Raw genomic sequence first — 14,473 nt, 5'->3', positions numbered from 1 at the left:
GCTTCGACAACCGCGAGTCACTGAGATTTAGCTGTCTCAAACTCTGGAGGGAGACCTGCAAGAAAGCTCATAACAGCCATTTGCTCTCGTTGAGCTTGTTGAAAGCAAATAACTGAAAGTAAATAAGGGTGTTTGGAGATTGATTCAAGAGATCTAAAACTGAAAGCAATAAAAGAAGGCAAATAATTAAAATAAAAGAAATCAATAATGAGAAAGCTCTAACTGAAGAATCGGATTCACTTCAGTTGTTAGGATTGATCATTGACACTATGTTTCTTTGGTTGTTTCAATAGATTAGTTATGGAGATGGAAGACGCTTCTCACCACCATGTCTCTCCTTAAGATTAAACCAATTAGGGAACGTCCTCTAATTAATCACTAATCAACAAGTTGCCAAGGAACATCTTTGGGCCTCAGGCAACAAACAATTGTCAATTGCATTAAGAAATAGAGAGATCCAATCCTAGCTACCCAAACGTATGGTGATATTGCTAGATTATGCAACTTCCTTAGTTTTTACACCAAGTGTTCTTGTGTTTGAACAATCCAAGTAATTACGGACTCAAAATTATTCAAACTAATAATATATTACCTTGCAATCAAGAATCAAGTGGCCACATTGATCATAATAACAAAGCAATAATGGAATCAAGCATGAAATTGCATAAATATTGAATTAACCAAAGATAACAATATATGTTCAGATCTCACAATCCATAAAAACAACCAAAGTTTTACCTAATTCTTAACTACAATAAAAGTTTTCAACCACTTATGGCTGAAACAAAACCAAAAAACGAAGAAAAGAAGAAGAGAAGATGAAGAACCGAAGTGGAGAAGGTGGAGAGGTGCGGCACCCTTCTCTTGGCCGAATTGAAGAATTGAGTGGTGGTCCATGTGCGACAGCCTTAGATGAATAAGGAAAAGGATTCTTGTAGATCTTGAATTTCAAACTGCTCTTTTGACTCCACTTTCCTTATTTGGCACTTTCCTTATTTAGCACTTTCCTTAATTAGCTAAGTCTTGAATTTGAATTTTGAATTTTCTTAAGGATTTGAAATTTAAATTTCAAATTACTTTTCTTATTTGGCTCCTTTTAGTTGCACTTGGCATACTTGCTCTCCTTTGCTCCAATTAAGACAGTTTTAGAGGCATTTTCTCCAAATTATCTCTTTACACCATTTTCTGCAGAATAAGATTAAAACCACAAAATTAAGCAGAAATAGTGTAAATTAACACCAATAACATCATAATAAAATGGACTAAATTATGCTCTATCAAATACCCCCACACCTAACCTTTTGCTTGTCCTCAAGCGAATAAACATAGTCAAACAAGCTCTCTTTGCTACTAGATCCTACTCAAAATTTCCACTTAAGCTCTTACTCTAAACCCCTATTTTGAATCATTGCAGTGAAGAATATATGCATCAAGGTTACTCACCTTCTTTCCTTGTTTCCCTTTACTTACCATGGCTAGGATTTGTTTTCCTCAAGAGAGAGATTACACATGCACATATTATTTGTTCAATTAAGACTCTTTCTAGCTTTCAGAGTGATTTGCCCTTACCTTGAAGTACTTATTCAGCTTTCTGCACTTTAATCTTGCTTGAAAAAGTCACCAACCTTTTGACGTTCAAATAATGGAGTTTGGGAATTCAATACATGCAAGGAATATTTCATGGAGAGCACTCTCCTTGCTATTTGAAATATACAAAAATATATAATAAATCACAGGGACAACATTTGTGAATACATTTCGCCCTCCATTTAGAAGGTATAAATATTTCACACTTAAAAAAAGTGCTTTTTCCCTCCCAACATTCTGTTTTAGGTTAACCACTGTTTGTGAACACAATTTTCCTTGTGACTCCAGCCTACTCACTGATATGGCTACTTGGCTTATCTGTTGTTCCAAATTTTGCACAGAATTTGTAAGAGATTTAACAATATCTTCAAGAAGCATACCTTGTTTTTGAGGAGGTGCTTGTTGAGGGTAATGGTGCTGAAAATTCTGAAAATTGTTGGTCCTTTCATAGCTGAAGTTAGGGTGATCCCTCCATCCTAGATTGTATGTGTTGGAGTAGGGGTCATACCTACTTTAGCCATTGAACCCTCCTTGCTGCTCAACATCTTGAAGAGAAGGACACATATTTGTTAAGTGTCCTACTGTGGCACAGATCCCACAGGGTCTTACTCGCTGAGCTTGATGAGTTTGTTGGACCTGTCCTACAGCCAAACTTCATATGGCAGATGTTAAATAAGCAATCTGTGAGGCTAAGGAAGATGCACTTACCTCGTTGACTCTCATAGGCGATTCTTTTTCATCTCCATATTGTTTTGAGGCTGCTGCCATGGTGGAGATTAGATCTCTTATGGCTTGAGGTGTCTTGTTTTTAATCGATCCTGCACACGCTGTATCAATCATTCTCCTTTCTGAAGGTAACAAACCTCCACAGAAGTATTCAATGAGGGATTTGTTAGAAATGTCATATTAAAGGCAGCTTGTGCATAATCGTTTGAATCTTTCCCAGTATTCACATAGTTCTTCAGAGTCCTTTTGCTTGATACCATTTATTTCTCTCCTAATGCCAATGGCTTTTGAGTTGGAAAGTATTTATTCAAGGAAGCCCTCACCATCCCAGCCCATGAGGTAATGGAACCGGGTGGCAAGTAGAACAACCAGTCTTTGGCAAAATCATCAAGGGAGAAGGGAAAGGCTATTAGCTTAACATGTTATTTGGATATACCTTGAGGCTTCATTGTTGAGCACACAATGTGAAATTATTTAAGGTGCTTATATGGATCCTCATTTTTCAGACCTCTGAATTTTGGAAGGAGGTGAATTAGTCCGATTTTAAGCTCAAAAGGGATTGTCAAAGGTGGGTATGTGATGCACAATGGTGCTTGATCACCCACGGGGTTGTAAGTTCTCGAAGAGTCCTATCTTGTGCCATTGGAGCTCTTACTTCAATGTGTTCAACTTCAAATTCTACTACCACTAATTCTAGTCTACCCACTGCAGGTATTCGGTGGGGTACTTCTGGTACAACAGCTGGTGTGTTTGCTATAGCAGGGCCTGTCACCTCTACAGCTGATTGTACAGCAGGGTCTAGGATTGTTGTTGTCTCCTCACTAGTTGCAGATGAAGAAGATTTTGAGTCTTGCTTCCCTGTATTTGCTTATCTTCTCAAGTTCTTAGCAGTACGTTCAATTTCTAGGTTGTAAAGCAGATTCTCTTTACGTCCAACCCTGTCATAAAAGTAAATACATAAGTTTAAATTAACTCCCCAGCAACAGCGCCAATTTTTTATGGGTGTCGAAACCACAAAAAAATAACCTATTAAATATCAATAATTGTAATTGTGTATAGGGAGAATAGAATCGAATCCATAGGGAATTGACACTAAGAATTTCCAAACAATATCTAGGAAAATAAATAATAAAAATAAAATGGGGGGTTTGATGATGAGTAAAATAAAAAGCAATTTAAAGAAATGATAATTAAAAGAGATAAATCAACGCAAACAAGTTCTAGTTGAAGTGTATGATCCATTTCAATTTGAAAATTGATCATTAATACAAAAAATACTTTTATTCCTTTCAAGAAATTAGTTATAGTTATGAAAGATACTCCACAAAACTAATATCTTCTTAAATTTAAATTAATTAGGAAATATTCGCTAATTAACCCTAGCTAACAAATTTTCTAAAGAACATCTTTGGGATTTTATTCAAAATATTCGCTAATTAACCCTAGCCAACAAATTTTCCAAAGAACATTTTTGGGATTTTATTCACTAATTGTTTTAAGCATTAGAGAGACCTAATTCTAACTGACCAGCAACGTAGTGAGTTTGAGTTAGATTATGTAACTTCTTAGTTATTACACTAATTATTACTTGTTGTTGAAGAACCTAAGCAATTGGACCCTATTGATCTAATAATAAAGCAATAATAATATGAAAAACAAAATTTACATAAATATTGAAGAATAAAATATGAACAATTGAGTTTAAATCTCCCAATTCATATAAAAACCAAAATTTCACTCTAACTTCAACTAGAAATAAAAAATTTAGCTACTCATGGCTTTCAAAGAAAATACAAAAGAAAAGAGAATATACAGATTCAGTGCTGGTGAAAAGAGATGAGATGAGATATGCAGTTGTCCTCAATAATGGGCTTATATAGGCGCTTAAACCTAGTAAAGTCCTTTTCCTTATATAGGCGCTTAATCCTAGTAAAATCCTTTTGGGAATAGAAATTTTTCTTTGTTTTGAATTAGGAATCCTTCTTTTAATATGTTTCTTTCAAAGATAGAACTCTTTGATTTGAGAAAGACATGGTGCCGCACTGATGGAGGAGAAATCGCGTGGGTCTCGCAGCTTTTAATAAGAACACCTGATCTTCTTATTTTTAAATCTAGATTTTTTTTCCGTTTACTGTTTAATTCTGTGTAATATATTGATTTGTCTCAGTGGTTTGAGCAAATCGCTTAGTCAAATCCAACGTCTGAAAATGGTTAACTCAGCTTGCGAGTTTGGGCAATTCTTAGCTTCTGTGCAGTATGATCATCTGGAAGGTTTGCCCAAATCGTTTAATCAAGTCAGTTTCAGTGCTTTTAATCCATTTTTTATTAAATTTTCTTCTCTTTTTGCTTTTCTACAAAATATAACCAAAAATACAAAATTAGGTAGACAAATACTCAATTCAATGTTAAGAATAGTATAAAAAATGTGTTTGAAATTACGTTCGATCAACAATATTGGTCCAAAAGCAAATAAAATAGTGGTCATACACATGTGCAGAGTTACTCCCAAAGGGTGACTATCTAACATACGCCTCAAAAACTATGTATATGTCAAGTAATGTCCCAAAGATAGTAAAAATATATGCTACCCTGAAAATAAATAATCTGCTATCAAGATATTATCAGCTCGGTGCATATGCATAGTGTAATCGATTATTTATTCAGTTGTACTATAAAATTTATTTTCATTAATTCAAGAATACAAATTCATTTTATCTGTTTCTATTTTAATAAATAAAATAACATATATATAGTTATATATTTAAGAAAAATATCAATATTATATATTTATCCACTCACCTGTATTGAGAATAAAATAAACTCAGATCGCATAAACACTCGTATTATTTATATTAGAAGCTGAATCGTCTCCTATAATTAAGAAGAAAAAGAATGAATCAAGTTATAAATAAATATTTTAGAATAAAAATATAAAACGTAAAATGTGAATTTTAAATATATATATATATATATATATATAATTCGATAGTATTCCAGTATAACTAAACATTCCAAAATTATACAGGCTCAAAAACACTCAATAAATTATGAATATTATTTAGATCAACTTATGAAAATGAATATTATTTATATCAACTTATGAAAATTATTAATTCTAAAAATAAAATCTCATTAATTGATATAACTAAACTTATCTCATTTTAATTCTCAAATCATAAAAATTACTATTTAATGGTAGAAAAAATAAATTATATCGTAATAATCCGAGGAAAAAAAAGATAAAATTCACCTATCCAAATATTGGAGTTTCTGAAAGAGATTATTGAATTTGTTATAAGAATATTGGTGTAAATAAGGATCTAGCTGAGAACCTTAAAAGTTTATGAATTAATTGAGTTGAGGAGGAGAAGATTTAGATTAAAAAGAATTTTTTTTTTTTTTTTTAATAACAAAGAGATGCTCTGTTCTTCTTCGTGAGGAAGGAGAAGAGTTCTGGTTTTGGTAAGGGTCCAAAATCAGAGCTCTTATCTTTTTTTTATTAATTAACTAATTATTATTTAATTTTTTTATTCATGGGCTTCTTTTTTTTTAATGTGGGCTGGGTATAATACACAGAGCCCTGTTATTATAAATTTTACCTTTGAATTTATTGTTTGGCACTCTGTATCTACCATTATTATACCGTATCTACCATTATTATACTTTATCTATCTAGTCGACCCTACTATATGTTTATAAGGGCTGAGAACCTAATTAAAATTGATACTCTTTTTTTGTGAAATCATCAGTGAATATTAACATGTTTGCATCGTATACGCAAAGTTATGGTGATTTGTTATTAATATATAACGTAGAATAGTGACAAAAGAAGATATTTTATTGAATCTGAAGAAAATTCTTGGCGTGCATACATTTGGCACTCCTATCTTATACCAAAAAGTTTGATAAGTATGTTTTGTATCATGTTAACTACACTTTAGATACTTGTAATTATTTACTTAATTATTTATATACATAAATGTACTTGCTTTATTTTATTATTTATTTGCAATTACCAACTGAGTAGCGTGTTGGTTTTTATCCCACACAGATTGTAGATAAAGTAAACACTATAGAGGTCATCGAAGATTAACATCAAACATCGAGACCTATATCATAACTTGTTATTTTAAGTCTTTGTATTATTGTACGATTATATTTTGGTATGTACATATTAAATATAATAGGTTATAAAGGTTGTGTAAATTAAAATAATGTAACAATGTATGATAAAAAAAAAAAAGAGCTAAACGTTTGCGTGTGATGGAATTCATGAAAAAATAAGAAATGATGTTATTATAAAATGTGTGTCAAATTAAAGAATAGTAAGATATCAATAATTATAAATATGTTTTTCACCATTATGAAATGTTGATAAAATACAGAAAATTTTGCCAAAATTTTGATTTTAAATTTTATATTTACTTTGCTCACTTTATGAAATTTATATTAATAATTTGATAATTACACATGAAAAAAATGCTTTAATTTTAAAATATCTAAAAAATATAGTTTGTGAAAATTTTTGCTCAGTCTAGGTAAGGGTATTAAAACGACTACCAATCTGATTAACGAGTTGAGAATGCATACCAGCAGTGTTGATTTGTGAATCCTTGCTCTGTCTACACAGGGTAAGGGTATTAAAACTACTACCAATCTGGTTAATGAGTTGAGAATGCATACCTGCAGTGTTGATTTGTGAATCTGAAATAGGTGCAGGATTTTGATTTACATGTTGATCACTGAGTAAGTTCATCAACCTCTGTACTTGTTCCTTAAAGAGTTGCAAATGAGAAGTAATTTTAGAAGATGAAATTATAACAGGAGCTTGTTTCAGATTTGAAGATGAAGCAACATTAGAGATTTGTTGCACAGATGCTACCTTTGAGAAATTTCCAGAATTACCAACACCTCCCTTTGATCTAGTAAATTTGATTCGTAGATGGCAAATGCGAGATTCGTCAGACTGTGAGAACCTTTGGTGTAATTTGTCCCAAATCTGCTTTGCATCTTCGAGATAAAACACAGTAAATGCAATTGAAAGAGAAATCGATCGCAATAATCAAGTAATGATGAGATTATTGCATCTAACCCACGGAAAATACAGAGGATCTGTTGGAGAAGGTTTCGAGGTAGTGCCATCAAGAAATCTAAGCTTGTTTATGATGGAGACTGCAAGCTGAAATGATCTCCTCCAAGGAAAATTACTTGACGTCAGTTTCGGCGTGAAAATAACAGAACTGTGATTCTCGGAGTGGTGAAGGTAAAATGATGAAGAGGTATCCTCGAGAGGATTTACAGAACGATCGATGGAATTTTCTGCAGTAGTAGCTGCAGATGATGTAGCCATTGCTTAGGGTTTTAAAAAAAATAACTGCATCATAAATTGGTTAGGATTTCAGAAAAGAGGCTCTGACATAGTTTTGGATGAGAGAAAAAAGATCTGTGTATTTCATCTACAGCTCATTAGCTTATATATACAAGTGGAGTCTAGCTGATGTCAACATCAACTAACTAGCTAACTGAATAAGTTACATAGTAACTACTAATTCAACTTATCAACAAATTTAAGTCTCTTCACTAACTTGACTATCTTGATAACTGGATACACAATTGAGAATTAGCATTGCATACCATCCTGAAACAGATGGCCAAACAAAAGTTTTTAAGGGGGATTAGAGATATATTTGAGGTGTTTTACTTCAGAACAACCTAATAGATGGTGTGAATGGCTTCCATGAACTGAGTATTAGTACAATACTAGCCATCATATGGCTGCTAGTATAACACTATTCGAAGTGGTCTATGTCAACCACCAACACTCCAATTCCTTCCTGGAGAAATTAAGACTTAGAAAGTTGCTCAAGATTTATTGACTAGGGATGAATTATTGTGGCAATTATCTTACAATCTCAGCAATGAATGATAAGGTCTGCAAACTAGCGCCAAAGGGATGTGAACTACAATGTAGGAGACTTGGTGTTCCTGAAGTTAAGGCCTCATTCCCAAAATTCATTAATTCGCACGATCAATCAGAAACTGGCAGCAAGATACTTCCGGCCATTTCAGATTTTGGCTAAGATAGGAGCGGTTGCTTATTGACTCCAATTGCCACCTGATTCGGGAGTATCTCCTGATAATTGTATCTCCTATAGCTCTTGTATTCAGCTAATACAGTAGTCTTTCTCCTTAAAACAATTCTTGATTCAGCCCTAACTCTATTAGGGATGTAAACTGTTCTTGATTCAGCCCTAACTCTATTAGGGATGTAAACGGGTAGGGTACCCGTAAAATTGAGAGTATCCAAACCCGAACCCGATTATATATAAAATTTTCGAACCCATCCCAAATCCGTTTAGTATTTTAATTTTACTATCCGTACCCGTTCCAAATCCGTTTAACAATATCCAGACAATACCCGAACTTGACCGAACCCGATTTTTTTAAATTCAATTCAATGAAAAAAATTTAAAAATTTAGATATTATAACCCAAATATCAAACCCTGAATTAGAAAATTTGCACAACTTGAATTAGAAACCTAGATATCGACCTCAATTATCTATTCAACTTAAAACTATCCCTAAGATATGCACAACCCAGCAGTAGAAATATTGGAGAAATGTTCGGTAGTAGAAACATTGGAGAACAATAATCAAATAGCAAATATCCAAATAATCAAATTAATAGTTCATAAATTTTAAAATTCTTTAATAGCAACTAAAAATTTTTTACCAACATGCACAAAAGATCTTGATTATCAAAAAATTTGATTGCAAACTTAAAGAGAATTCCAGCCAAAGGAGATGTCGCCAACGCCGATTGTGGAGAGGCAAGGGTTGTCTCCAGCAATTGTCAGTGAAGTGGGGAGAGAAGCGTCAATCAGAAAGAGTAGATGTCACCGATTGAGGAGAGAGAAGGAGATGTCGCCGATGCCGAGCGGGGAGAGGGAAGAGTTTGTCTCCGACTGAGAAGTGGGAGATGTGGCCACTGGAGAGAGAGAAGGAGATATCGGGAGAGAGAAGATTTATCGTTGACTGGGGAGAGAAAGGAGACATCGCCGGTGTCGATTGCGCTGCCGGCACTCGTCAGTGAAGTGGGGGAGAGAGGCGACGTCGCCGGTACCGATCGGCCTGCGCCGGCAGTCGTCACTAAAGTGGAGGAGAGAGGCCGATTGGGAATTATGGGAAGGGAAGCAGGGAGAGAGGCGCCGAGAGAGAGAGGGAAGCGAAAATGAAAAAAAGGAATTAAGGATTAGGGCTAGGGTTAGTTTTGTTATATACTAATCGGGTTCGGGTAACGGGTATCCGATCGTTTAATTCCGAACCCTACCCGAATCCGAGATGGGTAAAATTTTTCAAATCGAAATCCGTCCAAATCCGTTTTGTAAAAATCCAAATTCGTCCTCATAGGGTTTGGGCGGATTGGGTACCCGTGAAAACCCGCCCGCCTGACATCCCTAAACTTTATCACCATGTATATGGGCCTGATCTAAGACTCATGAGTTATCACTATATATGCGGAGCTGTCCCTTTTCAGCATGTTAAGAGGCCCATTGGATCGGTACTAGGGTGGAATATGATGCATCTTTTATCTAACCTTCACTTTCAGACCAAATTTGTATAGGATATTTTTCATGGTAGGAGTTTCTCAATTACTTTTTATTTTTGCTATAAAATAGAAAACGACGAAACAAGATAAACAGGCCACTTGAGTTACTTGGAATTTGTTTCGAGTTGGAATCAAATAATGGAGTTCGGGAATTCAGTACATGCAAGGAAATATTTCACGGAGAGCACTCTCCTTGCTATTTGAAATATACAAAAATATGTAATAAATCACGGGGACGACATTTGCGAATACATTTCGCCCTCCACTTAGAAGGTGTAAATATTTCACACTTGAAAAAGTGCTTTTTTCCCTCCCAACTTATAGGTTTAGAAGGTGAAGACTGTCCTTTTGCCCTCCAATCAGTGACACTACTGTAGCTGCAATATGCTTTGAACTGAGTCCTGCCTCTTCGATTTGGTCTGTTTGAGATCCGTGGTCTATGTATCTATCAGGAAGCACCATAGGCCTCAACTGCAACGTTTCAAGTATAATCACATCAGGAAATGTTGAAAAACTAAGATAAGAAGAATTTCATAATTGACTTTCTCCTACTGAAATTGTAAAATACCTTAAGTTTTCCATCAAGTAATCCGTTTAAGCACAAGAAATGGACAACATGAGAGCCAAATCCTCCAATGGATCCTTCTTCGGCAGTGATGAGTATCTCATGCTCTTGTGCTAGCTGCCTCACCAACTCTCCATCAAGAGGCTTGCAGAATCTGGCATCAGCCACTGTAGCTGAGATGCCGAAGTTCTGAAGAAGATCAGCTGCTGCCAAGCAACTTTGTACAATTGTTCCATACCCAAGAAGAGCAACTCTGCTTCCCTCTCTTAGAATTCTTCCTTTCCCAATCTGTGATCCAAGTTTTAACATCAGTTAGAAAATTATGGAGATGGAAAGTTTGTCAAATTTATTTACTTTCGTAAGTACCTCTAAAGGTGTCCCTTTGTTGTTCGGTGGAAGCGTGGTACCTATTCCATTTCCTCTAGGGTACCTAAAGCAACTAGGACGGTCATTAATGGCTGCGGCTGTAGCCACCATGTGCATCAGTTCAGTCTCATCAGACGGAGCCATAACCACCATGTTGGGTAGACAAGCCATGTAAGTAACGTCAAAGGCTCCGCAATGGGTTGGACCATCTGCACCTACAAGGCCAGCCCTATCTATTGCAAATCTCACTGGAAGCTTTTGAAGGTCCACGTCATGAACAACCTGTGCATCACCAAATTCAAATTTAACTACGGATTCAAAATTTTATTTGAATGAAAAATAATATAGGCTTAAAAACAGCGTAATTTTATTTACCTGATCGTAACCTCTTTGAAGAAAAGAAGAGTAGATAGCACAGAAAGGTTTTAGGCCTTCAGTGGCTAGACCAGCAGCAAAGGTAACAGCATGCTGTTCTGCAATCCCAACATCGAAACATCTATCTGGGAATTGTTTCTGGAACAAATTAAGTCCTGTGCCTCCTCCCATTGCAGCATGGATAGCTACGATCTTATCATCTGCTTCAGCTTCAGCAATCAAAGACTCTGCAAAGTATTGAGTGTAGGAAAGAGTACTGGATTTGGACTTCAATTGTTTCCCAGAAGTTGGATCAAATTTCACAACACCTAAAGAACACAAAACCCATTAGGCTTAGAAGTTAACTGAAGTCCCTAGAAACGAAAATTTAGTTTAAAAAATTTGTTAGAAGAAGAATGGTGTACCATGCATCTTGTCAGCAGCTATCTCAGCTGGACTATAACCCTTCCCTTTCTCGGTGATCACATGGATAAGCACAGGTCCTGGTGCTGGCAGTGACTTAACCTTCTTTAATATACTTACAAGATCCTCCACGTTGTGCCCATCTACTGGACCAATATAATAGAGTCCTAGCTCTTCAAACAAACTAGCGCCAGTACCAGCTGCCATTCCTCTCACATAGGAATCAACTTTGGCTGCAATTTCATGTGTTTGCCCTCCAATTTGCTTTGTGATTCCCTGTAAAATGTATGAAGACAGTGATTTTGTTGTCAACTGAATGAAAAACAAATCACTGAGAGGTTCATAAGGCTAGGATTTAAACTCATAGCCTCAGAGTCCTGGAAATGATTAGGTGAGAAGTTAAAAGACTAACCTTCGCAGCTTCACGCAGCTGGCGAAGCTTCCTGCTTGATTGCAGCTTTGTCAAGGCTTTGCTTAGAGCACCAACAGGAGGGGCAGGACCATCCACAGTAGCAGTAGGCAAAGAAACTTGCTTATTATCATTCAAGATTATTATGAGATTTGAATCAAGATATCCTGCATTATTCATCGCCTCATATGCCTGTCCAGCCGTCATAGCACCATCACCTATAACTGCAATTACGTGATTGTTTTTCCCTACCAAGTCTCTACCAACTGCCATACCTATCCCAGCTGAAATGCTAGTAGAACTGTGTCCAGCTCCAAAAGCATCATGTTCACTTTCATCCCTCTTGGGAAACCCAGCAAGCCCAAAAGTTTGTCGAATTGTATGCATTCCTGATCTCCTCCCTGTTAAAATCTTATGTGGATAGGCCTGCAGATACCCATAAACCAAGAAGGAAGATTAATTAGATTTAGTTAAATTTTCTGGAAAAAAACAAAAAACAAAATTGAGTAAACTTCATATAATATCAATAGATCTATATCAAATAATAAAATTTTCACCTGATGGCCAACATCCCAGATGATTTTATCTTCAGGAGTGTTAAATACATGGTGAAGTGCCACTGTTATCTCTGCAACTCCTAAGCTTGAACTTAAGTGTCCTCCAGTTTTTGAAACTGTATAAACTATCTCTTCTCGCAGTTCATCAGCCAATATCTCAAGCTCCTATGGATTTTTCAAAACCGACATATTAGCAGGCTATAAATATATATGCATATATGTATATATAAAGTGTGATGCATATGGGTGTATATATTTTGTTTATCTGAGAATTAATTCCTTTGAGTTTTACCTGAATGGAAAGATTTTTCATGTGAATTGGATAGTTTACAGTATCAAGAACTGGTGTAGATGGCTTATTTCCAGAGAAGTTAAGCGATCTTTTCTGCTTCGTTTCCTGCTCTCTTATAATCATAGCACTATTATCATCACATGCATTGTTATCCAAAGCGGCTACCACTGCTCCATTGAACTGAAAATGCCAAAGGAAAATATCCATTTAATATCTCTTTTCTGAAAAAAAAAAATGAACTTCCAAAAATAATCAAGAAATGAATCAGATGATCACCTTTCTCTTGGTGTTCGAGACAGCGGTAGTAGTGGGTTTGTGAGGTAGCAAGTGGCTAGAGAAAGAATAGGCATCATGAGTACAAGCTGAAGGAAGGAGAAAGCTTGATCTGAGAAGTGAGGAAGCAGCCATTTCTGGATAATTTTTAATTAATCAAAAGTAGCTTAAAGCTGAAGAAGAAGAAGAAGAAGAAGAAGAAGAAGCTCAAATGATGGCAGAGAGAAAGTTCTGAGCCTGAGAGAGCTTGAGAGCAAAGGAGAGACTTGTGAAGGTGATTATATAGGAAAAGTTTTGGCGTTTGAAAAGTCAGTCGAGAAGCCGAGTGACGTATAAAATTAGGCCCCAGATTCTGACTACCATTGCCTTGTAAAGTTCTTAACTCTTTCGTCTCCTGTTATTGTTATTATTATCATTGTTATTATTATAAAAAATTGGATTAACGTAAAATCAAGTTGAGACAAAATTTTTCCTTAGAAGATATTACTAAAAGTTGGTATTATTTTTTATTTATATTTTATATTTTTTGAGCATATCAATTTATGTGCAATTAATATATGGTGATGGTGGAACGTATATTATATATTTCAAGCAGAGTGTTCAAAATGCTTGAACTGGAGGAAGTGGACCAAAGACCTTAAAGGAGAATTATTGGCTGCCGCCAGAATTCACTACTACTAAGTTCTAACTATGAATTTGAATCTTGTGGTCTTCTCTTCTTGTAATCTTTCTTATTCAAATTTATCATACAACTTCTTTAATTTTTCCACAAGCTGAATATTACTCAATTACTTATTATTGACAAATATATATATATATATATATATATATATATATGTATATGAGATTTTTTAAAATAGATCAGATATGCTTCTTCTACAAATTTTAAATGGAATTTGATAACCGCTGAACCAGTGGCATCAGGACTGAGATCGAGAAAGAGATAAGCTCAAATCCCATTAGAGTTCACTAAGCAGGCCGATTTATCACACTCCATCCAACCCACGCCTAAAGCATGCCGGATTGACCGAGAACTCGAACTCATCAGAGGGAGCCTAATTCGTTTGATGTGACAGAGAGCAAATCCAGTTATATCATAGTTCTACCAGCACGCGCGCCGAAAGGGAATTAAATGGCTCCTAATGAGGATGGACAGACAAGTATACCCGTATATACAGCGCTGCGTGACAGAGATAGAAAACACTAGAGCAGAATGGCGGTTATGTGTCATTAGAGAACAAGAGAAAAAAAATAAAAGAAGAAAACGTGACCCTTCAGACTAAATTTATACACGCATTAGAAAGTCTATTT

At 35.3% G+C, this 14,473-nt stretch overlaps 2 protein-coding genes across 9 annotated transcripts; both read right to left on the bottom strand.

Annotated features, from left to right (window-relative positions):
• Positions 1 to 1,127: 1,127 nt before the first annotated feature.
• LOC110631249 lies at positions 1,128 to 8,766 on the bottom strand. 8 transcript variants are annotated; one of them, XM_043950099.1, is made up of 5 exons: positions 7,406 to 8,743; positions 7,196 to 7,312; positions 6,997 to 7,087; positions 5,113 to 5,184; positions 1,513 to 3,251 (listed from the first exon to the last, which is right to left on the bottom strand). In XM_043950099.1, exons 1-4 carry the CDS (start codon positions 7,661 to 7,663, stop codon positions 5,135 to 5,137), a joined length of 516 nt encoding a protein of 171 aa, XP_043806034.1. In that variant the 5' UTR covers positions 7,664 to 8,743; the 3' UTR covers positions 1,513 to 3,251; positions 5,113 to 5,134. The 8 variants fall into 8 exon arrangements, 6 of the variants coding, with proteins under 6 accessions (XP_043806034.1, XP_043806033.1, XP_021634706.1 ...); XR_006348404.1 differs by lacking the exon at positions 5,113 to 5,184 and adding an exon at positions 1,128 to 1,185 and having other exon boundaries at positions 1,968 to 3,251; positions 7,196 to 8,766; XM_043950098.1 differs by having other exon boundaries at positions 6,997 to 7,312; positions 7,406 to 8,755.
• Positions 8,767 to 10,027: 1,261 nt separating this feature from the next.
• Positions 10,028 to 13,403, bottom strand: LOC110631105 (probable 1-deoxy-D-xylulose-5-phosphate synthase 2, chloroplastic). The gene is made up of 9 exons (XM_021778822.2): positions 13,166 to 13,403; positions 12,890 to 13,069; positions 12,598 to 12,762; positions 12,044 to 12,466; positions 11,634 to 11,907; positions 11,230 to 11,537; positions 10,855 to 11,136; positions 10,492 to 10,776; positions 10,028 to 10,394 (listed from the first exon to the last, which is right to left on the bottom strand). Exons 1-9 carry the CDS (start codon positions 13,295 to 13,297, stop codon positions 10,242 to 10,244), a joined length of 2,202 nt encoding a protein of 733 aa, XP_021634514.1. The 5' UTR covers positions 13,298 to 13,403; the 3' UTR covers positions 10,028 to 10,241.
• Between the last annotated feature and the right edge of the window lie 1,070 nt (positions 13,404 to 14,473).

Source organism: Manihot esculenta, chromosome 14 (assembly GCF_001659605.2).
Source record: "Manihot esculenta cultivar AM560-2 chromosome 14, M.esculenta_v8, whole genome shotgun sequence".
Classification (NCBI taxonomy): domain Eukaryota; kingdom Viridiplantae; phylum Streptophyta; class Magnoliopsida; order Malpighiales; family Euphorbiaceae; genus Manihot; species Manihot esculenta.
The sequence above is the reverse complement of the archived record's forward strand: the minus strand, read 5'-3'. Positions and strand labels throughout refer to the sequence as shown.